Source organism: Eptatretus burgeri, chromosome 15, assembly GCF_056783735.1.
Source record: "Eptatretus burgeri isolate ZD-2024b chromosome 15, Ebu_testis_v1, whole genome shotgun sequence".
Taxonomy (NCBI): domain Eukaryota; kingdom Metazoa; phylum Chordata; class Myxini; order Myxiniformes; family Myxinidae; genus Eptatretus; species Eptatretus burgeri.
The window spans coordinates 21,541,125-21,567,221 of record NC_140975.1 but is presented as its reverse complement, the minus strand read 5'-3'; the positions used below and the strand labels follow the sequence as shown (position 1 = coordinate 21,567,221).

Genomic DNA, 26,097 nt, shown 5'->3' with positions numbered 1-26,097 from the left:
TTCGAATATCCCCAAAAAGAGAGACTCTCAGAATCTTTTCCCGCTGGGCCACCGATTTGCACTGGGTCAGAAGGTCACCCGATCGAAGTTTCCTTGCACAATGTACGTCACCAAATTATTTTCCAATTACGGTAGCCAATTTTATAGGGTTATTGAAAATTAACGACTTGGACCCTTCCACAGCCGAAATTATAATCGGGAATTTATTCCCCGGCTCCTCTTTATCCTTAACCCCTTCCCGCACCTCCGACTTCACGACTTCCATCACCGGGCCTGCCCCTCTTCATGGCCGACACTCGAGAAGTTCTAACACTTCTTGACGAGGGCGCCGAATCATCCTCACCCGGTACCCCCTCCATATACTCTCATCCCCTGGGGATCCCCAAAAGTGAAAATAAGGACCTTACCGATCAATACCAAAATACAAGAACTCAGAACCAGAGGTGATACCGAAATACCGGAAGTACTTGGAAGCACCCCCTCTCCGACGGTGATCACAACGGTTCCTGTCATTGGTTGGTAAATAAATGGCCATAACTTGGGAAGCACTTGTCCGATTAATATCAAACCTTGAAAAGGCACATCCTCAGGTCCCCAGCAATATACCTGGCAAGTTTCCATTAGATCAGACCAGCGGTTGTCGAGAAACAGCGGTCACAGACACACACAGACACACACACAGCGATTTCTGGAATTATGGATAGATGGAGTTTCTGGCCCTGAGCCATATAAATTCGAGCCACTTGCAAGTGCAAGAAAATGGCCTATTTTGTCTACAAGTGGCAGGACTGACTGCCAGCTCAGGGAGGACGGAAACCTCCTGTGGAGCAGAAGGGCTCACTTTATCTTGATTTTCAGTACGAATACAGACCGTGAAAGCGTGGCCTCGTGATCCTTTTGACTTTTTGGGTTTTAAGCAAGAGGTGTCAGAAATGTTACCACAGGGATAACTGGCTTGTGGCGGCCAAGCGTCAATAGCGACGTCACTTTTTGATCCTTCGATGTCGGCTCTTCCTATCATTGTGAAGCAGAATTCGCCAAGCGTTGGATTGTTCACCCACTAACAGAGAACGTGAGCTCGCAAGAATAAGGTAAGTTTGGTGCAATTTGAGCGTTTATTCGTCGAGTTATGAATGTTTCAAGTTGAGGGCGCCTGGCGCGTATGGCCGCGGGCGCCTTGGCTAGATCTAGGCCGCGGCGCTTTTTCCACAAAGATGAAGTTTAAAAATCATTTTTCATCCCAATAAAGGTTATCATCACATGCCTGACTTGTTAAGCTGTCGGATTATGTGAAGTTTGTTCGTGGATGGCTGAATATTACGGTTTTATGACTTTGACAAAATAATTTTAAATAATGCCGTGAATTCCTGTGGTGAATTGAGATTTTTGCTTCGATCGACGTTGCGGGTTCGTTTTAAAGTCAATTCAAATTCTGTTTTCGGTTTTTGCAGTCGCTTATGATGCTTAACACTCGGTAGTTGTGAAGTTTGTAAAATTCCAATATTTTATAAGGTTTATGTTCGATGGCGTACAGGGCCTAGGGCGCCTTGACGAGATGTTAGGCCGCAGCGCTTTTTCCACAAAGATATTGCTTAAAAGTTTAAAGGGCAGGGAAAATTTGCCCGTTTTGTTTGTACAAATCTTATCCACTGCCGGCGAATGTTTGATTCCTTTGGGAATCGGTGGGAGCTATTACCCATTTTCCAGCCATTTTCGCAAAACATGACACATGTTCGAGGCATGATGTACAAATATCCAAATACCTTTGTTCTACAATAATTCAAAATAAAAAAAGGATAATATAGACAGTTGCCCACTCAACTGGACACTTCTTCAATGAGCGAGTGAGCTTCTGCTTTGTTTTGGAGAACGTGACGTCAACATCCATATATGGCACGCGGCTGTTTTTTTCAACAGCCTCGAGAAATAACTTCGGAGTTAAATTTCATTAATTCTCCTAATTTTATTTCCTAATTTAATTTCCTAATATTGTGGTTAGGCAACCACAATAGTTTGCATCGAACTATTTAATGCACATATAATCATATTGATAAATTTTCAGAACATGTTTGGTGACCCGCAACCTGCTCTTTAAACTGACTCTTCACCATTGAGAGATAGAGCCAAAAACTATATCTCGGGTATTTCAAAAAGTTGTGGACGAATTATGACAAAACTTGGTGGACGAGTTGGTTCGGTGACAAGAACAAGCCGATTCGATTTTGGTTAAGGTCTGAATCCATATCTGACCTATCAGTGGAACACAAAACGTAAACTGTTCATCCTAGCGGAGGTACGTGCTCTACCGAGTGCTGTTCTTGTCTTATTTGTACAATTGTACTTTTAACTTAATGCAACACATCGTCCACTATATATTATTTCCGAGTTTGTGGTTTCGTATCACGCTATCTTCGACTTTGTTCTGCGCTCGAGTAACGTGATATTCGGCTTACATTATCTCAAAGACCATATGAGGTGCATGGTACAAAAAAAGTAAATAAAATGGTTCTGAAACAGTGAAATCGTATTCCACTTACTGCATTAAAGTAAAATTACTACTGATACTCTGCATCAGTTCCTTTCTCAAACACACCCACCCCAACATGTCGCGCAGAGCGCGGGTTATGCTAGTCCAATTTTAAATGAGACTTTTCACAAATCACCAATGATCATTCAACAATCTCTTAACAAAAACCTTTGAAGCATTTATTTTTAAATAATAATCACATCTTTCATGTTTCTGCTTCAATTCTAAGAAACAATATATCCTGAATCCCATCCATTGGGACCATACTCTGTGCAGAGCATTGGTGCTGCCGAAGCAGTCTCCTTGGCTATTGGGCGCAATCCTTGACGGGTCGCCACTCCGACACAGGATACCAGCAAGCTGGTGATTCTAAGAAACGATAGTTCAGAAATCACTTTGTACGAATACACGTTGGTAGAACAAGGCAAGGCCAACAGTAGCGGGAAAAACAGGCTCGATCAAGAAGAATAAGAGGAAACTTTCTGCGTTCCAGTGTTAAAAAGACAACATAGGGCAGGAGTGCTAATATAACCCAGAGCCAGACTATTTGGATTGGACGAAACCGCGAGAGTGTTCCAAAATCGAGGTCTGTGGTTAATAAATGCGAAACATTTTTGCCATCAAGCTGTCTTTGAGAAGAACTTCCTCATGAGAAACACATTAGAAAAGCAAACATGTCATTGGTCCTGGAGATTAGTTGTAAACGATGGTGTTCTTTTGGCATGAACTGCGGTATTTTATCATTGACTACGTGCTCGTTCGTGGCTTTCAGCAATCCTTGATCCAAGAGTTGGTGGAATAAAGCCAGCAACCAACCCACACCGTGCAGCAGTATACATAGATAGATAGACAGATAAATAAATAACAATACTGGACAGGAATTGTAATATATTCAGGGTGCCGGTGATCGCTCGCCCACTCCTTGAGAAAGGCCTTGGGATCTTTAAGGTCAATAAGAAAATGGGACCACCCAGTTTAACGTCTATTGGAGGGTCCTTGCACTTTGTGATGCAACGCCTTGCCTGTGAGCACCGATCCGGCAATTTATACTCGGGTCTGGAATCGAACCCAGATTAGATAGCTCAAGGTTGAGTACGTGACCTGTGTACAACACATGTCATTTCTCCAGCCCAGTTTTGTGTAGACTTTGGTTGCTTCCAGTCCACCTGAATTATTTGCCAAACAGCCGATGCAATTCTGATCCGGCAGGTACTCGTACCATTCCGCAACAAGAAAAGCAATTTCCTCGATGCCGGGTGAATTCCCATTGTCTTTCCAGTGGACAGGAATTTAGATACAGGCACACAATGTCCTGCTCTTTTACAAAAAATAAAAATCACTGTGAGATCTTTACTCATGACTCATGAACCTGCTTTGGGTCTTCTTTGGAATGAAATACTCAGCTGACAGCTCACACCATCAACTCAATCAAGCCATTGTTGTGATTTTTTTTTTTTTTTTTTTTTTTTTTTTTGTATACCTTGGTCGAGGCTCGTATGAGAGCTAACACACAACTCACAGCAAGGAGGCATGAGACAAGAGGGGCGGGAGTGGAAGGGACAAAACATTGGGGAACAGACACAGGTGAACTGTGGAAGGGAGAGGGATGGGGATGGGACGGGGAACATGGCGAGGGGAAGATGGACATTAAAGGGACTTTCAGGAAGGAAAGCAGGAGAATTGAAGGAAGTGGGCTTGGGTGGATTATCGGGGGTAGAAAAGATCGAGGATTTGGATGGGGGAAGATAAGAGGTGGTGGTGAACAGCTGTTTTGAAAGCCTGAAGGGAAGAATGGGAAAGAATAGAGTGAGGGAGTTTATTCCAAAGGCGGGAAAAAAGAGGAATGAAAGAGTGAAGATGAGCAGTGATTCGTGATTTTGGTAGTTTTACCAGAAGGGGGTTGTTGGCGGACCTTGAGCGCCCTGTGGAAATGTGGTTGGGACAAATCGCAGAGAGAGCAGGGGGGGCAAGGCTGGAGAGGAGTCGGTAGAAGACAGAAAGACCACCGACCAACCTGCGGTGATTGAGTGAGAGGCCCAAAGACTCAGCTTCATTGCGGGAGATGCCAATGATCTTAAAAGCCCTGGTTTCGACAGCGTGAAGTCGAGAAAGGTGGGAGGCAGGAGCACCAGCCCAGAGGGGAGAGCAGTACTCCATCAGGCTACGGACAAAAGCTTTGTAAGTGGTCAGGAGCTCAAGAGGGCCGAGGAAGGACTTTGCACGACGGAGGATTCCTAGTCGGCGACTGGCTTTTGAGGCGAGGTTGGAAATGTGACTTTCCCAGGAAAGGTCATGGCAGATAGTGAGACCCAGAAGCTTGAAAGAAAAGACTTCTTCCAGAGGATTGTTGAGAAAGTGGATGGGGGGGTTTTGTAAACGGTCCTTTCGAAGAGACATAGTGAGAGTGTGAGATTTGTCTGGATTGAAAGACATGTTCCACGTGTTGGACCAGTTTGTGATTTTATCCAGATCTGCAGTGAGCGAAGAAGCTGCTGCTTGCCGGGCTGAGGGATGACAGATGGTACGGCAGAGGGTTGAGTCATCGGCAAAGAGAAATAGAGGATTTTCCAGAGAGTCCGAGAGATCATTGATGAAAACCAGAAAAAGAACAGGGCCCAGAACGCTACCTTGAGGAACTCCAGCCTGCACAGGAAGAGGGGATGAAAGAACTCCATTTAGGGCCACACGTTGACTGCGACAGGAGAGGAAGTCTGCGAGCCATGAGTGGAGATGACCTTGAATACCATGGGCAGAGTGTTTGGTGAGTAGGGCAGGGTGCCAGACTGTGTCAAAAGCACGTGATATGTCCAGGGATACGGCTCGGATTTCCTGTCTGGCATTGAGGACCTCCATCCATTGATGGGAGAGCAGTAGCAGCATATCTAGGGTAGAGTGACCTGGTCTGAAACCAAATTGATGATTGGAAATCAAGCCATTGGAGAAGAGGAAGGATTTCATGTCTGAAGCAATGATGGATTCCATAACCTTGCTGATGATTGGGAGAAGGCTGATTGGTCTATAGTTACAGGGATCTGTTTTTGCACCTTTTTTATGCAGGGCAGTGATGTTAGCAGATTTCCAAGCAGATGGCAGATGACCTTGGGAAAATGAGAGGGTGAATAGAACAGAGAGAGGGTGAGCAAGAGCAGAAGAGCAGGCTTTGAGGACACGTGGGCTGATGCCGTCTGGACCGGTTGCAGAATCTGACTCGAGGTTTGAAAGCAAGCTCTCCACCTTGTCAGGAGAAAAGGATACAGAGTCCAGGGACAGTTGGGTGCGACTGGGTAAAGTGGGTAGAGATAGTGATGGGTTTGGGACACAAGATTTAGCTGCAAACACCGAGTTTAGACATTCAGCTTTATCACGTGTGGAATCAGCAGTGCGGCCATTTGAGGTAAGGGAGGGGATGGAGGGGGAACATACACCAGAAACAGATTTGATTAAACGCCACCAGGATTTTGAGGAGGGAGAGAGGTTAGAGAGTTCGAGAGAGAGGTTAGAGTGATGGAGATAACACCAACAGCATCAGTTGCAGCACCACAATAATGTTGTCACTCCATCATTCATACATTGCCTTGGGTTTACTTTACTCTGCACAAATAGGCCTCACCGTTTGAGAAAGCGAATGCAGGCAAGGAGCAGAATGACGAAAGCTAGGAAGAAGCTGGCGATCAACACAAAGATCAAGACCTCGAGCCACCATGACCAGAGAGGTATAACAGGCGGTTGAGGATGAGAAATCTCTGTGAGTGCATCAGATAAAACCAACTCATATTCCAGAATGTTCGGCGAATTTATTGATTAATTTATCATTCATCCATTCATTTTAGCAAAAGTGAGTCAGCCAGTCAGTCATTGAGTCAGTCCATAAACACTTCAGTCATTATTATCACTTGAACCAAACAAACGATTTTGATGAAACTTGGCCACAAGCTTCATATCTGACGCCTAATGAAGGTGTATTGACCGCATCAAAATCTGCACTCATTAAGGGGGTCTGGTGGATTTTTTTTTGACCCACTCACCCCCCCAAAAATAGGTATTTGCTCTTTTTGCCAAATATGCTGACTGTTCCCCCTTTATAATTGCAAGAACCCCTTTTGAGACAAGATGTATCCGCTCAAAGCAAGATAATTATTCGTGAAAAATGATATCTTCGAAAAGGTTGTTGTAATGCAAGTGGTCCCAGGATGGGAATGTGGTGCGAGTAAAAGTGTATGTATCGGGGTCAGGGGTTGAAAACGTTGAAGGCACATGATGGAATTTAACAGATCTGAAATCATTTAAAGCGAACAAATGATTGCAAACGTAGAGGCCATCAGCCGTACGCTGTATCGTGCAATTTCCTTCCACTCATGGGGGGGGGGGGGGGGGGATAGACAAAACCTTGATAATATGATCGTATAAATCCAAATACATACGTATGCAAAAGTTCTCAAATCAAATAGCTGCAGTTATTGTGTATTTTCATCTTGAAAATCATTGCATTCTCCGCATTCTCTCATTTGAATTTTCTCCACTCGGATCACGTGTGGGCCACGTGACGCCTCGACAGCCAATAGATCGGCTGACATCGTATGCAAATTACGTCAGACTGTCATGTGACCAGATAAGTTGTCCAAGATGGCAGCTTCCTGCAGGGAGGAAATCACCGGCAGCTGATCGGCGATTTTTGATGAATATGGCCAGTGAGGACGCTCCCCCGTGTATTATTCACCAGGACAATGGAGCGAACGAAGAACTCAAACGTTTTACATCTGTAAGATGGGATAAATGGAGAGAAAGTGTCAACAAATGGCTCGTCTTGGACGGTCACGAACGACGTTTATCCGAGAGTGCCGGCGCTTGAGGACTAACTTCGATCATGGGCCTATTGTACCCGGAATGCCGGTGTAAAGATTTCAAGCTACCCCCCTTTCAAGCTACCCCCCTTTCAAGCTACCCCCTTTCAAGTTACCCCCCCCCCCCCGGTAATCTGAAATCGATTTCATCCTACCCCCTACGATTTCAGATTACCCCCCTCAAAACATTTATTTATGTTGTTTATTTACAAAAAATAGTAATTTCATTGATATTGAAAACTAATGAGGGAAAAACCATTGACCACGTGACCACCTTTAAAGAGTTTGCAATGAATTTTGATTTTATTATGAATGATTTTATTTTAATATTGTTATTAATTGAAATCAGTATTTCTCATACAGTTATAGTTTTTGCCACATTTTAATGAAATCCTTCTTCGATATAGTTGATACAAATAGACAGACTGGTTTATCTTTTTAACCAAATCAGACTATATTTACAATTCTGAAAACAACGCAATAAAATCAATGTTTCAGTAAGGCAATGAATACAGCTTATTTTTAATTCACAATTTCGTTGTGGTGGTGGTGGTGGTCGTATGGCAGCTTAGCTGCCGGGGTAGCTATCATTTCTTGAAGCGTGACTGTGTCGCTGATGCAGTGCCCCTCTACCAGTACACACACTGGAACTGGTATTCATTTCGCCGATCTCGCTCGGAAGAATGGCAGGCTGAGTGCGTAGCCTACTGTTGGCTCAGTGGTTAAGGTGGTGGCTTGGGATCCTCGGGTCCTGAGTAGTGGTTAGGGTGGTGGCTTGGGATCCTAGGGTCCTGAGTTCGAGCCCGTCGGCCACTGAATTAATACACCGGGGGGTTGACTCAGCCTGTCTGTCATCCTTCTGAGGTCAGTGAAATGAGTACCAGTTCCAGTGTGTGTACTGGTAGAGGGGCACTGCATCAGCGACACAGTCACGCTTCAAGAAATGATAGCTACCCCGGCAGCTAAGCTGCCATACGACCACCACCACCACAACGAAATTGTGAATTAAAAATAAGCTGTATTCATTGCCTTACTGAAACATTGATTTTATTGCGTTGTTTTCAGAATTGTAAATATAGTCTGATTTGGTTAAAAAGATAAACCAGTCTGTCTATTTGTATCAACTATATCGAAGAAGGATTTCATTAAAATGTGGCAAAAACTATAACTGTATGAGAAATACTGATTTCAATTAATAACAATATTAAAATAAAATCATTCATAATAAAATCAAAATTCATTGCAAACTCTTTAAAGGTGGTCACGTGGTCAATGGTTTTTCCCTCATTAGTTTTCAATATCAATGAAATTACTATTTTTTGTAAATAAACAACATAAATAAATGTTTTGAGGGGGGTAATCTGAAATCGTAGGGGGTAGGATGAAATCGATTTCAGATTACCGGGGGGGGGGTAACTTGAAAGGGGGTAGCTTGAAAGGGGGGTAGCTTGAAAGGGGGGTAGCTTGAAATCTTTACACCGGCATTCCGGGTACAATAGGCCCATGATCGAAGTTAGTCCTCAAGCGCCGGCACTCTCGGATAAACGTCGTTCGTGAACGTCCAAGACGAGCCATTTGTTGAAACTTTCTCTCCATTTATCCCATCTTACAGACGTAAAACGTTTGACTTCTTCGTTCTCTCCATTGTCCTGGTGAATAATACACGGAAGAGCGTCCTCACTGGCCATATTCATCAAAAATCGCCGATCAGCTGCCGGTGATTTCCTCCCTGCAGGAAGCTTCCATCTTGGACAACTTATCTGGTCACATGACAGTCTGACGTAATTTGCATACGATGTCAGCCGATCTATTGGCTGTCGAGGCATCACGTGGCCCACACGTAATCCGAGTGGAGAAAATTCAAATGAGAGAATGCGGGGAATGCATCGATTCTCAAGATCAAAATACACAATAACTGCAGCTATTTGAGTGGAGAACTTTGCATACGTATGTATTTGGATATATACTATCATATTATCAAGGTTTTGTCTACCCCCCCCCCCACCCCCCCTCCCCGATGAGTGGAACGAAACTTGATTTTCAAGCACTTTCTGAGCCATGGCTGATGGCCTAGTACTGGATGGAGATAGAGATCACATCATGAACCATTCAATACTCCATATGGAAGTTGGTGCTGCCGAAGCAGTTCGTATGGCTCGTGGTATAATCCTGGATGGGTCACCAATCCAACACAGGCCGTCACCCAGGAAATCCCAAGGGCATTAATGTGTTCAGTGTACTGGCGATAGCTCGCCTACACTTTGTGTGGGACGCTTAATGTCCACCATCGAATTCCGGTAGACGGGATGTCCAGTTTAACGTCCATCCAAGGGACGGCACACACACATTGATGAATCACCCTGCCTGGGAAACACTGGGATGACGGTTTATAGCTCGGTCCAAGATTCGAACCCAGTAGTCCGTGGACTGGACAGGACTGCAGTGCCCACTCCACCTCTCCCCACTCAACCCCATCTTCCAGCACTCTACTTGGTTGGTATATTTTTGTTCCTCAGGATGTCCTGAGAGAGAGAAAAAAGATGTTAATATGAAATATCTATGGATGAAATTGTACTTTCGACATCCCTGTTGATCGGTATCCATATATCGCGTGGAGGTGTACTTTTAAATTTTGGGGGGTATGGTTGCTTAGCATCCTCCTGTCTCAATTTGAATGTACTGTTCGTTAATTGGTGTGCATCATTTGAAAAGTTCTTCAATTGCCTGTTCAATTGTATATCAAATGTGCATTTCTGATGAATATTATATAGCCAAGGTATATTCAATCAGAGAATTGTCATCACAATAACAACTGAATGTTCAAATGGACTCCATAAAGTTATGTAGTTGCTGAAATTGTGATGTTTGATCATGGTACCTAATGTAGACATGCCATTAATGGTGGTGGTAGCTACACTAGGGTCAGTGTTTCTTTCCTACAGATGACGTTGACTGATACCGTCCAAAGCTGAACAATGGATCAACCGGAGATGACAAAGAAAGGAAAATAGAGGGACAATGAAGACTGAATCTAGAGTGAAAGATTGTGTGCTTCACTTCAGTCCTTCCAAGTGTGAACATTTCACATTATTCTCTGAAACAGAAAATGCTGACAAATGACTGCAACGTCTGCACGAAATACAACTCTGACGACTGAAGCAACCACAAGGCTTTGCGTCAAGGATGGACTACATCAGTGAACTACTACCCATTTATATGAGGAGAGCCAAGGATATCACAGAGTGTTATCAACGTTTTACAATGAACCGAAAGATATTGGCCAAATATACTGAATCGAATCCTGAACGACCATGCTCATCGTGTAGCTCAAGGAGATCCTCAGCAGATGGAGCTAAACAGATATTCAAGCCCGACCGCATATTCTGGAACAAAGAAGGTTGAAAAAAAGACAAAGGTCAATGGAATATGGACAACTAACACCACTTCAAGATTTGAATTTGATGGAGGGGAAACTATGAAGGAAATAGCAGAAATGAAAAGGGATGAAAGGTTTCTTGTGTGGATCAGAGGATTGGACCTCTTTGCTTGCGAAGCACAGCGCCACAGAAGTTGTCACCGGAAATGTGTCGCAGACCCACGCTGATGGTGCAGCGAGGATGAGTTGAAAAGAGTTTGTTTGAACATTCGATCCAGCACTTTCATCAATCGTTACTGTGATTGCAATACTCTGATAAGGTCATTATTTATCGGATATGCATAATATCGACATGACTGAAAAAGTAAATCAATAACTGTTCCAACAATATAGAACATGTGGAACAGAACATTCAAAATTGGATGGACAGTCTGTTTATGAACCACACAAACCCCTTATATTTCAACATGCAAAATCACTCTTTACAACATCTGATCACCTACAAATATCGGGTCGAAAGCACAATTCTATCTAAATATATAAAAGTGAACATAATTTTTCTCATCTGGAAATTCCAAATGATGAATAAAATATCAGTCATGTTAGGTTAGAGTGTAGCAGTTGAATCTGAATCTCAACAAATGAGAGTGTGGTCGGTGAACTCTGAACCTCCATTTCCCGTTGACTGCAAAGTCATTTGCGATGAGCCATGATGTGGATAAATTGCATGATGATGGAATATTGATACCTTGGCTGTGTGCACTGAGAAAATATCACAAGCTATCAAGTTTGGTCTCAAAATTTTACAAGTCATCCCTCCAACAGAAACAGTACATTAAACAGTACTCAAGGTTCGACATAAATAATCAGACCAAGTCCTGTTAACTCGATTCAGAAATTCGATAAAGTGTTTGCTTTGATTATTTATTATTGTGATTGCATGACTGTTCAGATGAATATTCATCAGAAATGCACATTTGATAAATCATTGAACAGGTAATTGAATAACCTTTCAAATGATGCACAATATTCAACGAACAGTGTTTTCAAAACTGAGACAAGAGAATGCCAGGCAACCATAACCCCGAAATGTCAGAGTACGACAATTGCTTCACACGATCATGAGTACCGATCAATAAAGTGTCGAAAGCACAATTTCAACCCAAGATATTTCTTATTAAGATCTTTTTTTCTCATCCAGGACATCCCAAAGAACAAACATCTATCAACCAAGTGGAGAACTGGAAGGAGGTGGGGGGAAGTGCACTGTAGCCATGTCCAGCCTACAGGCCAGCCAACCTTAGAGAGGTGAGTGCCGTGCTGCAAGGAAAAATATATACACATAAAACAGGATAGAACCAACATCATAAATATATGTGGAAAAATTACAGACCTAGACCAGGAATTGAACACAGGTCCTCTGGCAAACCATACCAATAATCTGTCATCTGAGCAACACACTGGCTGAGCAACACAATTGTTCAACATCTACAAGTGTTCTACATCTACATCTACACCCTGTTTGTCTGTTTCCTCCACTGCTTCTGGGGCACTCTGCCAACCAGAGGAGCAGCTCGGGCCTGCTCTCAAGAGGGTCTTTCTCCTGTGGGTGTACACATCCATGTCTGATATTAAACACCACAGGGGGTGTAGTAATATTATTAGAAATGAACTAGTTTTAAAATGTTGGTTCTACCCTGTTTAGAAATGTTGTTTCTCTCTCACACGGTAAAACCGCATAATCTGCAAAGAACAACCGTCCGTCTGCCACCCAGATGATTGTTTCCACGAATGCAAACCATTCAACCAGAAAGTACGTGATGTGATTGGTGGGTAAATCGAAATATGTGGAGTGTGACGAACACTCCCCCAATCTCCATTTGGTGTCGGACAATGTCCAATGGAGAACGGGGGCGTGATCGTTACACTCCACGTTTCGATGTATGTTTGCATATAAAGCTCTTTCTAACCACTGACTGACTCACTCACTCACTCACTGACTGATGTTAAAGATCGGTACCTTCCGGGTGATGAAGAAAGCTAAAATTTTGCGTCCGGATGGGCATCAAAACCAATACATGGGAAAATTACACAGAATCGTCGGTCATTGTCCATTTATAAAAAATATAAATAAATTGGGGGAAAAAATGAAAATAAATAAATGAAAAATCAACTGCAGATGAGTGACCTGAGACAATGAGGAAGTAAGGTTCATATGCTTATGCAATGTGTAAGCACACCCCACATATATATATATATATATATATATATATATATATATATATATATATATATATATATATATATATATATATATGTCTTCTATGTAGTACTAAAACTCTCATCTTGTATGTATGTATGTATGTTCTGGAAATACAGCTAAAATAGTACACTATAGCATAAAAATTTTACTCACCATTCGCCTGCAGTGTGCACTGTGCAGTATCAAGTTTCGTTCAAATCGGGCAACAAAAAAATAATTAAAAAATAAATTCCCGATTCAGTCAAGTACTCTTCGGGAGTATTTGATCAATGCAAACAACCTCAGTGGTATAGTTTGTTGGAGCTATCTTTTTTTTCTTGAAATGATTTTTTCATCAACCGCTGTCACAACAGGAACCCAACGGGTTCACGGGTCATCTAATATATATATATATATATATATATATATATATATATATATATATATATATATATATATATATATATATATATATATATATATATATATATATATATATATATATCGAAACATGTGAAAGCCTGGTGTTGGCGCAGTGGTTAGGGCAGTGGCTCGGGATCCAAAAGGTCCTGAGTTCAAACCCCGTTGAGCCACTGAATTAATACACCAGGGGGTTCACTCAGCCTGTCATCCTTCCGAGGTCGGCGAAATGAGTACCAGTGTACTGGGCCGGTGTATACCCCGGTTAAAATAGGTGTACCATATCCCTGTGTCGTAAGAGGCGACCAGGGTTGCGTCAGGAAGGGCATCCGGCGTAAAACATGTGCCAAATCACAATGCGGATCATACGGATGATCCGCTGTGGCGACCCCTAACGGGAGCAGCCGAAAGAAGAAGAAGAAGATATATCGAAACATGTGGAGTGTGACGAGCACTCCGCCGTTCCCCATTGGACACAGTCCACAGCAAAGCGTCACCTCCAACACAGAGTGAGAAAGTGGCCTGGTGACTCTGTCTGAGAGACAAATGTGGACTGTGCCCAATGTGGATTGGAGGAGTGCTCATCACACTCCACATGTTTCGATTTCCCCCTAATCACATCACGTGCCTTCTGGTTGAATGGTTTGCATTAATTAGCAGGAACAATTGTCTGGGTGGCAGACAGACAGTTGTTCTGTGCGAATTATGCGGTTTTACCATGCGAGACATAATCCACGGCAATGCTCACCATAACAACATAACAGGTGCATCTGATGTATGTATATATATATATATGTATATATATATATATATATATATATATATATATATATATATATATATATATATATATATATATATATATATATATACATACATCAGATGCACCTGTTATGTTGTTAAGGAGAGAATATATATATATATATATATATATATATATATATATATATATATATATATATATATATATATATATATATATATATATATATATATATACACACACACACACACATACATACTCTGACATTCTCCTAACTTAGACCAATACCAATGCCTTGATGACCTCATCATGACGGTGTCATGCCTGCAAACCCAGATGGGCATCTTGCAGTTCATGAATGCAAAGTCAAAAGTTGGTTCACAAACTCGTTTTAAGAGACCAGCACGATGCAGAAGCTTCATTTTCTGCTGCAATGTCGTTTCATATTTTTCTGGCATTTCAATTCGCTTTGGCCATTCATGAGGCATATTGCTTCCGTGCAGCAGGAAGCAAGAGTGATCACCATTGCATGTTATTATAACGTTTTTAAAAGGCCACGTCTCATAACAAAAACAAGACAATGACAACAAAGTCGATGGTGCGTCATCGTAAATCCCCACACTTTCCACCTGAAGCAAAGTTGAAAGATGACAAAACGTTCCACTGGGAATGATTCAATATCAGATTTTGTTTAAAAAAATTCCCCCCCAACTTTGACCCTTGTTACCACTGGGGAATGGAGTTGGCAGTTGGCACCACTGGGGAATGAACCAAAAGTCAAATCCCCAAAATCGTTACATACTTCATACGTCCCCCAATGTTGATTGCATGCACAAAGTTTCATTAAATAATTATTTTAAAATGAGCCCAGAATTGCATTTTTTCGGTATTTGACCTTTTGACCCCACACCAGGTGGCAGAGCCAAAAATGACTGCTTTTGCACCTTCCTGCCATGTGCTGATCATAACTACCAATACAAGTTTGCTGAATTTCTTCCCAACCATTTAGGAGATAGCGTGATGGCCAGACAGATGGACAGACAGACAGACAGACAGCTGGAGCTGATTACAATATCCTCCCGTTTTTTTTTTCTTCAAAAAGTGTGGGGATAATATCATGATCTCCTCTGGCCACTCCCCAAGGGAGCTGGTATTTTATTTCTGGCAAGAAAACAAGATATATTTTCAGCTTTCATATAAAAAGGTCTATTTTAACAAAACAAGCTATATTAATATTACATGTTATTAAACTGCCAACATACACTGCAAAAGATAAAATAAACCCATTATATACATATATATATATATATATATATATATATATATATATATATATATATATATATATATATATATATATATATATATATATATATTGTTACGGCTGTAGAAATTCACATTACACCATAAAGGGTCCTCAAGTGAGATATATCGGTAAGTTCATGTGTAGATAGCCCAAACCCGTTGTATAGAGGGAATATATGTGATCCATTCGGGCTGCGACACTTCAGTTAGCCGTTTTTCTTTGGCTATTGTTAATTTGGTGCAAGAACAACAACGAACATTGCCACAACCAACATCTCAACGATCACGCCATTCACTACACGACGCCACCTTCCACAACTACGCTACCACATCTTCGCCACTCGCCATTCAACGAGCACCGTGCGGTCACAATCCCCGCGGGACAGATGGGAGGGGCAGAGTGGCAGCGGCGGCCCGGGTGCGAAGGGGTATCTCCCGTCCGAGTCTTTCTTCCCTCGCCGTACGCGCGTACAAGAACAAAAACCAACAACGCCTGTGGGATTTTCCCTTCTGCTTTTCCCGCGCTTTGGCAGGGGGGAGGGGCGATTTGAGCCGGAGGTCAAAGGTGAAAAAGGTGGGGGCCTGATTTTGGGGGAATAATTCCCTGGCCCCGAGCCAAGACTGACTTTCCTCACCCCCCGCATGGCGCGGGGAGGGGGGAACGAGAGGGCACGCCCCTTTTTGGGAAGCTTCCAGAAGGAAGGTGGAGCCAGAAACGGGGCGGGGCAAAGGGCGGAGCCCCGCGCTACGAAAGGGGCGGACGAGGAGGCCTCGTGTTGGTCTTCATGTTGGTCTTCTGGTTCATGGTCGTCTTCTGGTTTGGGTCGCGAGCTTGTTGTTCCTGCCTTGCTTCTTTGCTCCTCGCGCGAGCCCCATGCGCCCCTGGGACCCCATGCACGAGCGCGGAAAATAGCGCCAAACAAACCCCGTCCGTTTCCCCAAAACCCCGTCTGTACCGTCAAGCGGACCACACGAGCGACGCGCAGCACGAGCTCGCGGACCACGCCGGAGGGGCTCGGAGCTGAGGTCACGGGAGGACGATTCAACGCGCTCAGGGAAGTCGCACTTCCATTTTCTTTTTTGGTTTGGTGTAAATGTGTGTGTGTGTGTGTGTGTGTGTGTGTGTGTGTGTGTGTGTGTGTGTGTGTGTGTGTGTGTGTGTGTGTGTGTGTGTGTGTGTGTGTGTGTGTGTGTGTGTGTGTGGCGCCAGTCTTGTAAAGTAGAACTGTTTAAGTGTCCCTGTGTAATAATTATATTCGGTTGTAGCTCTGCATTGTGTCCTTGCTTTTATATGTGCATTACTGTATGGCTGTATATACGTGCTTGTGTGTGTGAAATAAAAGTCTGCTTGTCTTATTGTTCCCCGTTTCGCTGCGTCCTTTCCTTTGTTGAATCTCCATCTTGCATCACGTAAGGGATTAGTAGTGGGTTTAAAACACCTGGTAATTAATCGGAACCATCAAGGCCGACGATAACTCCGCTCGGTTATCCCTGTAATACGGAACGAACCGCTGAAGCGGTTCGTGTCCGGAGTCGGCCTGTGGCGTGGTCCCATCCCTTGGCAGATTACCTGTGCGAGTACCATAGGTATATCGACTTTCGGCGATTTACCCTATCTCGTGCAGGTGGACTGTGGACTGGGTGGTGGTGGGGTTAAACCCCCACCCATGACTGGTTTCTGGCGGTAATCCCAGGAGGGTCACGACTGAATTGTCCGTTCCGGTGGGCGACACGTCGCAATTTGAGTTACGTGGCCGATCGCACGCCGGGCGGGCCAGAATTCGCAACAATATATGTGTGTGTGTGTGTGTGTGTGTGTGTGTGTGTGTGTGTGTGTGTGTGTGTGTGTGTGTGTGTGTGTGTGTGTGTGTGTGTGTGTGTGTGTGTGTGTGTGTGTGTGTGTGTGTGTGTGTGTGTGTGTGTGTGTGTGTGTGTGTGAGATGCATAGTGGCTAACCGCAGATATACGCAAATCATACATTGTTGTGCATTAAAAATAAAAATCACATATGAGGCATGCATGGATGGTCGTAGCCCTGTGGGAAACCAGCCAAGCACAACACGAAACCACAAAAACAGCCAACATATGATATCTCTCAAAACATGCTGCTTATTCCCGCTTGAAGTTCTGTTTGTATTTCGGAGCAATGATCTTTTCCAGATGCGTTTCTTGGCACTTCCCAAAGATGAAAAAAAAACAACATCCAGCAGTGTTGCAGAAATGAAATGATCAAGCAGGAAATGTAGTACAGTGTCGGATTATAGTAATTAACTTGTTTGCATGAGTCAGGCTGAGCTGCATGCTGAACATGACCAGAGCTGACACAAGTCCAAGCATCTTTACTCACTTGATATGTACACGTTTATGATTCATACAATGACATTTTAAAACTAGCCCCAACCCCACTCTGTTTTCGTCCTTTACCTCCATTAAATGTGAAAACAAACTCCGCTATTTGTCATGTTCTTGAACATCCAAGCATTTTTTGATCAAACAGTCCATTTAGTGCGAACGGAATTAAGTCCGGACATCATATATAATATATTATATCAACAACATTATGTCAACATATTTATGATATAGGATGTCCGGACTGCATGCGAACGGAATATTAAAATGACTGTGTGTTGTCGTTTTTAGAAGCCCAGCTTACATAGACACTCTGGGCCGGCAGTGGAATAAACACCTCTGTGAATGACCAAAAAATATGTTTGAGTTTACTGTGTTCTTTTAATCATTTAACAAGTTACGATTCCCCAAGGATCGTTCGAATAAAAGCCAAAACCGGTGGATGCTCATGCGGGAGGGCAGGAAGGCATGGAAACGTTTCTTACAATTGATTATAATATTGATTACCTCTGGCACCGAAGGTGAAGGAAATTGTTTTCACCCCTTTCTGTTGGGTGGTCGCTAGACTACCGTTATTCTCAGGTTATCAGTCTGTCTGTCTGTTTGTATGTAATGGACAGCTCTGGAGGCCAGAGAAGTCAACCGATTTTGATGAAACTTGACTGGTAAGTTCATACCAGGATCTAGTTGTATGTTTTTGAGCACCGTTGCTATGGACGCCACCGTTGCCTCGCAATGGGACTTTGAAATTTTTGAAAAAATCTGAAAAATATATATTTTTTTTTTTTCGAAAATCAAAAATCAGCTTCCGCGCTTTTATGCGCACTATAGTCAAGCTCTTTGTCAAAAAATTTCAGCCTGATCCGTCAAAAACTGTATGACTAGTATGCAATTATATAGCGAGCACACATGTCGCCTTCCGGCTTGTTTGTCTGTTTGTTTGTTTGTGTACAGGATATCACAAAAAGTTGTGGACGGAACCGACCGAAATTTGGTGGACAGGTTAAATATTTTGGTGAAGATCTGAATCCAGATCTGGATGTGAGAATTGTTTAATTTTAAAAGTGAATCTTCACCATTGAGAGATTGGGCCAAAAACGATACATAGCACGATATTTCAAAAATGTATTTATTGGGCCTGATATGTTCTCGTGGATCAGGCATAACGTGGTTGAGATATGCGCTCCACCGAGTGCCCTTCCCATTCCAAACTAGCCGTTTCTTAACAACCGTTTCGTTGGAATGCTTGCTTGAGTGCTTAAGCCACTTGGTGAGCGCTCTCCAAGCTGCTTGGTTGTTTATTTCAGTAAAAGTATCCCTGCTGTCAGGGGAACATCAATGAAACAGACGAACGTTTCTGCCTGTGTTGGGCCCTGCTGAAAGCTGCTGCTGTTGCCTGCTATCTCCACATGTGGATGGGTTGCAGGAGGTGAAACAGAGACCTGCCAGGTCTCAAACCGTGTGTGTGTGTGTGTGTGTGTGTGTGTGTGTGTGTGTGTGTGTGTGTGTGTGTGTGTGTGTGTGTGTGTGTGTGTATGTGTGTGTGTGTGTGTGTGTGTGTGTTTTGGTTGTTGGTTGTTATCTCCATATGCGGGTTTCAGAAGGTGCACCAGATCTTCTCTCAGGGGTCTCTGCCGACTTTCTCAAAGTTAAGTCTACGGTCGTTACATGTCATGTTTTAACTGTTTATTTTCTTACCTACATGTTTACTGGTTGTTCCTATTTCGGTTTTGATTCAAAAATCATGTTATTTTGTGAGTTTTCATCAACCTTGTCTTCTCGGGTTCCCTTGAGGCCCGTGTAGGTGTTTGATCGTTATTATTTGTATTCTCTCCTGATTACCATCAAATGCTATTTTCCCCACTTTTCCCACCGCCCCCATCTATCCCTCCCAACGACACCCTCTGTTTATTGTCTGAAGTTAAAAAGATGTAGAACAAAACAAACAACAACCCTTTATCCCTCCATACCCACAAGTACCGATCCTTCTCCTCCTTCTCCTCCTTCTCCTCCTTCTCCTCCTCCTTCTCCTCCTCCTCCTCCTCCTTCTTCTTCTTCTTCTCCTTCTTCTCCTTCTTCCTCCTCCTCCAGTCGGCACACCATCTTCCTTATATTTGAGCTGACCAACTCTCACCATGACCTTAATGATTTCTACCAACAACTTTTCATTCCCTGATCTTACCTAATCTTCAAAATTATATCAAAAAATTATATTTTCCTTGTATCCTTCCTAAATATACACTTCCTGTATCCACGTGTCTCTCTACCATCTTCCTGGTAATTTTCATCGATCCAACAGCTTCACTCTGCGTTAACCAATCTAAATTCACCATATACCTCCACAATTTTACTTCAACCTTTACTTTTCCGATTCTTACGCAATCCTTTTAAATGAAAATTAAATAAAACTAGTGCGGGCCCATACGTGCGCAGTGCGTGCCCTTACGTGTGTGGCCTTACGTGCAAAAAATTTTTTAAAATGATTTATTTTTCAAAAACGCGTGCCAGAAACAACTACACAGGCCGTTCCTTCGCTCTCGCGTGCCCGTACATGCAAAAAAAGAACAACTTTCAAACCGTGTGCCAGAAACAACAACCACACAGGCCGTTCCTTCGCTCTCGCATGCCCATACGTGCATGGCCATACGTGCAAACAAAAAAATAAACCAATGTCACCCGCAGGGTGACCCGTATCTTGCCAAAAGGTGACCACGTGTGACTTCTTTAAGGTCACACTGAGGTGAACAGAGCTGCTATCCACCAGGAGCGACTCCTTGAGGAATATCTGCCTACGAGAGATTCCGATGAGAATCGTTCTGCAGAGTAACCATGAAAAATATGCTTTTGCCTCATAACGTCACCAAATGACGTCATAATGTCTCAAGCTTGACATATCTACAAAGCACTCATCGAGGTGTTCAATTTGAGGTACTACACGATATGGTTCCTAAAACTTGAAAATTTGACCTTGGGGTCAAATATGTTTGACCTTAGGCGCTAACCATGAAGGTCAAGGCCAATCTCCACCAAAAATTAATCAGCTAAGCGCCAGACGATGAACTATATTCCCATGAAGTTTGAAGACGATCCGATCAAAATTTCTCAAAAAATAAGGGTTTCGTCGACTCCCTTGATTTGCGACAAAGTGACCTTGACCTTTGACCTTGACCTTCAAAATTTTATGCGCTGAAAGGGACCTCTATAGGCCTCTGATATGCGAAGTTACAAAAATTTCCAATGATAACTGTGCTCTGCAGAGTGATTTATGTGTGATTAAAGACCAAAAAAAAACAAAAAACACATGAAGCTCAAGGCCAATCACCACCAAAAATTAATCAGCTGAGCGCCGGACCATGAACTATATTCCCATGAAGTTTGAAGACGATCCGATCAAAATTACTCAAAAAATACGGGTTTCGTCGACTCCCCTGATTTGTGACAAAGTGACCTTGAACTTTGACCTTGACCTTCAAAATTTTATGCACTGAAAGGGACCTCTATAGGCCTCTGATTTGCGAAGTTACAAAAATTTCCAATGATAACTGTGCTCTGCAGAGTGATTTATACGTGATTACAGACCAAAAAAAAAACAAAAAAACAAACAAAAAAAAACATATGAAGGTCAAGGCCAATCGCCACCAAAATTAATCAGCTGAGCGCCAGACAATGAACTATATTCCCATGAAGTTTGAAGACGATCCGATCAAAATTACTAAAAAAATAAGGGTTTTGACTCCCCTGATTTGCGACAAAGTGACCTTGACCTTTGACCTTGACCTTCAAAACTTTGTGCCTGAAAGGGACCTCTATAGGCCTCTGATATGCGAAGTTACAAAAGTTTCCAATGATAACTGTGCTCTGCAGAATTTTTTATACGTGATTACAGACAAACAAACAAACAAACAAACAAGCAGTCATAGACTGGTACTTACGAAATCATCAACTTGACCTCTGACCTTGTCTAATAAAAGCTGTCTCCAGAGAAGGTAGCGACGCAAACCAGAAGTTTCTACGATGATTCTGTACCAAACCATCAAAAATCAAATGTTTTGGATGTTTGACCTCACTGTGACCTTGACCTTTGACCGATTTTGACCAAAATCTAATCAGCGCTAGCCACCACCCTCCTGAATCACGTGGTGTAATTTGACATTGGTAGCTTCTTCCGTTCTCGAGTTATCGTGCCTATAAACAAACAAACAAACAAACAGAAACGGAAGTCATCAATATACTTACGAAATCTAAAGATTTAAAGATTTCGTAAGTAACAAACAAAAAAAACAAAACATACAAGCTGACTTACATATCTTGCAAAAACTTCGTTTTGGCAAGATAATAATAATAATGATTAAAACGGTCTCCAAAAATGCTTCATCTTCCTCTTTCACACGTGTGGTTCTCATTACTGTATCATAATTCAGGAGTCTTTTTCTATTTCAACAAACTGTTCTCAAGTCGACCTTTCCTTCATACCTTGTCGAAAAAGTCCAACTGTTACATTTCTTCTCTCCAGTCTCTTAATTCACCTTGATTGCATCCCTCGAGAAATGTCTTTAATTGCATTTCTGAACGAAAAAATGTTTTTAAAAACCCAGTTTGCAATACATGTTTGCTTTCCATCAATCATCCTTTTTTTTCCAACTTCTGTGCCAATTCACCCCTCTCACCCCTCCCTCTCAAGCAACCATCACACGCTTTCCCCCTCCAAGCTTCCCTCTCACCTTTCTCAAAAACTCCCCCCTCACCTTTCTTCCTCAACTCTCCCCACTCACCCTTCTCCGACATCCACAAAGCTGCCTCCTTCCCCTGCCCTCTCTCCTCCATCTCATCACTCCACCTCCCTCAAATCCTCAACTGGCTTCTGCTCCCTTTTTTATTAATCCCCACTGGACCTCAACCCAGCACCACAGAGCCTTTTCTCCTCCTCATCCGGCCCCCTCCCCTCGCTCTTTTGCAATCCCCCACACTCTTTCAACAACTCTCCTTACCTCCCCCGACTCCTCCCTTGTCTGACCCTCCTTCTCCCCTCCCCTGCACTCAAAGCCACCTCCACCCCCTTTCTTCATTAACAGTGTGGACCTCAAATATCTGGGGACTTCGTTCAAACCTGACAGATCTTTCCTTACAAGTTGCCACTGATAAAGCAGACATAATCTGCTGAACAGAAACTTTCCTCCCTCACGACATTTCTGACTCCCTCGTATCTGTCCCTGGTCACTCCCACCTCAGGTATGACAGACCTAAGCCTCGTTATGGTGGAGGAGTTGTTCTCTTCATCAAATATTCCATTCCTCACACTTCCGGTACTGCCCTCACTCCCCCACACCCCCAGGAATACCTCTGGCTATGGCTTCCCCTCCACTCCCACCTCATGTTTATATGTGAACTGTACCGTCCACCAAACAGTGATGACTCCATTTACACCTCACAATCCGAAAGCATGGACCAACTTCTATCCTCTCATCCGAACTCTCTCTTCCTCATATGTGGCGACATCAATTGTCATCATGCCACTTCGCTAGGTGTGGGTACCTCCCTCACCTGCCATGACACTTCATCAAAAGCTTTCTGCGACATATTGGAACTGACTCAATCGGTCAACTTCCCGACCCGGATCTCAACCAACGATACTAACATCTCTTCTGGATCTGATTTTGACAAATTTCCCTGAAAATATCTGCTGTTTTTCCTCTGCTCCAATCAGTTCTTCTGACCACGTGCTTGTAAAAGTGAACATCTCTCTGGCTATTATCAGATAACCACCTCACCGCCGTCGAGTCTGGCATTTCACTCAGGCTGACTGGCAGGGTCTCCAAGCAGCCATCAAACTTCAAGACTGGTCTCCTATCGCTACTTTCTCCAACGTCAACTCCTCCTGGGAATTCTTTCAAAGATATTTTCTCTCTATCATGGAGAGATGTATCCCCTCTCGTCTTCAGTTGTCCTACCCTCCCTCCCACCCATGGTTCACTGAAGCTTGTGGCGAGGCAGTTGTCCTGAAACAACTTGCCTTTGCCTAATGGAAAGTAAACCCAACTGAGGGTAATCTCAGTTCCTTCCACAAAGCTCGGAACAAGTGTGTATCTTCCCTCAGGAGAGCCAGAAAACAACATCTTTCCAATCTCAAGTCTGAACTCTCAAACCTCTCTCCCTCCTCCAAATCCTGGTGTCGTCGAATCAAATCTGTTTCTGGTGTATGTTTCCCCTCCATCCCTCCCTTATCTCAAATGGCCACACTGCTGATACCGCACGTGAAAAGGTTGAATGCCTAAACTCGGTGTTTGCATCGAAATCTTGTGTCCAAAACCCATCGCTTTCTGTACCCATCTGTACCCAGTCGCACGCAGCTGTCCCTGGACTCTGTGTCCTTTTCTCCTGACAAGGTGGAGAGCTTGCTGTCAAATCTCGACTCAGATTCTGCAACCGGTCCAGACGGCATCAGTCTACGTGTCCTGAAAATCTGCTCCTCTGCTCTTGCTCACCCTCTGTCTGTTCTATTCACCCCTCATTTGTTCAAGGTCATCTGCCATCTGCTTGGAAATCAGCAAATATTACCACTCTGCATACAAAAAGTGCAAAAACAGATCCCTGCAACTACAGACCAATTGGCCTTCTCCCAATCATCATCAAGGTTATGGAATCCATCATCGCTTCAGACATTAAATCCTTTCTCTTCTCCAATGACTTGATTTCTGATCATCAATTTGGTTTCAGACCAGGTCACTCTACCCGAGATATGCTGCTTCTGCTCTCCCAACAATGGATGGAGATCCTCAATGGCAGACATGAAATCATAGCCAAATCCCAAGACTCACTGCATGCTTTTGACAAGGTCTGGCACCCAGCACTCCTCACCAAACTATCTTCATTCAAGTCCTGAGTTCAAGCCCCGTTGGCCGCTGAATTAAAATACACCAGGAGGTTGACTCAGCCTGTCATCCTTCCGAGGTCAGCAAAATGAGCACCAGTGTACTGGTAAGGGGGACACTGCATCAGCGGCATAGCCGCGTCCCAACCAATGATGCAGCCAGCAGCCACAGGCTGCACTCGATAGAGATTTTGACAGGGTGCTCAAGATCTGCCAACAACCCCCTTCTGGTAAAACTACCAAAATCACGAATCACTGCTCACCTTCCCTCTTTCATTCCTCTTTTTTCCCACCTTTGGAATAAACTCCCTCACTCTCTTCAATTCCATTCTTCTCTCCAGGTCTTCAAAAGAGCTGTTGACCACTACCTCTTATCTTCCCCCATCCAAATCCTCGATCTTTTCTATCCCTGTTAATCCACCCAAGCCCACCTTCTTCAAATTCCCTGCTTTCCTTCCTGAAAATCCCTGAAATGTCCATCTTGTTTACTCCGTGTTCCCTGCCACAAATCTCCTAATGTCTCTGTTCCCCACTGTTTTGTCATTCCCTCTCCCGCTCCTCTTGTGTCCTGCCCCCCTTGTTGTGCATTGTGTTTTAGCTCTCAGATGAGCCTCGACAATGTATACAAAAAAATAGCATCTGTAAATAAAAATATAAATAAAAGAAAAAATATATGAAAAAGAAAGAAAAAATACATGCAGGTGAGCTTCCCGAGACATGGTTCGTTGTTGCTTACAATGTGTAAGCATACCCCATAAGTGCTGTATGTTTATGCGTGTATGTGTGTATGTTTGTATGTTTGTATGCATGTATGTATTTTGTTTTTTAAGGTTTTTTGGTGCTGCATCAGAAAGAAGAGGAAGATATATTCGACTTGGGTCTTGTGTAAAACGTCATAGTTGATTTTCTCGTTACAAATTTTATGTTCAACATCTGTTGTGTATCTTGCATTGTGACGTCAATATCACGGTGAAAGAAAAGTGGACATCATTTGACAGGTCATGCGCTCATGATCATGTCCTGTGGTGTGGTTCTATGCAACGACTTCCTCGGTGGCCCCAATTGTTGCCCCCCCCCTCTTTTGGGCTTTGCTGTCGGGGAAGTTTGACCCAAGTCTTTCACGAACCGGATGGCCAGGCCTAATCTTTGACTGCAGGTGATTTGTGCAGGAATTTGTAAAAAAAAAAAAAAAAAAAAAGTTCCAGGGTGTCTGGTGATAACTCACTCACACTTCACAAAAGACTCCGCGGGGTCCTCAATGTCTACAAACCATTGCAAGCAGATGGAACACCCAGCTTAAACCACCCAGCTGGTTTGGGAATTGAACACCTAAACTAGACAAAGGTAAAGTGTGCTATCTCTGCACCCATGTGTCGGACTATGGATGTATAAATATAACAAGAGAT

The 26,097-nt window shown here is 43.2% G+C and overlaps 1 protein-coding gene and 1 long non-coding RNA gene across 2 annotated transcripts in view; one reads left to right on the top strand and one right to left on the bottom strand.

Moving 5' to 3' along the window:
* LOC147011706 (uncharacterized) overlaps positions 1-26,097 on the bottom strand; it is a 49,840-nt gene that overhangs the window by 16,148 nt on the left and 7,595 nt on the right. The window contains exon 4 of the mRNA XM_085856921.1: positions 6,138-6,270. Within this exon, the coding sequence (XP_085713047.1) occupies positions 6,138-6,270 (133 nt within the window). The remainder of the gene's footprint in view (positions 1-6,137; positions 6,271-26,097) is intronic.
* Positions 9,086-18,262, top strand: LOC147011707 (uncharacterized). The gene is made up of 3 exons (XR_015051760.1): positions 9,086-9,315; positions 11,946-12,052; positions 17,635-18,262. It is a non-coding gene; the product is annotated as an uncharacterized LOC147011707 (long non-coding RNA).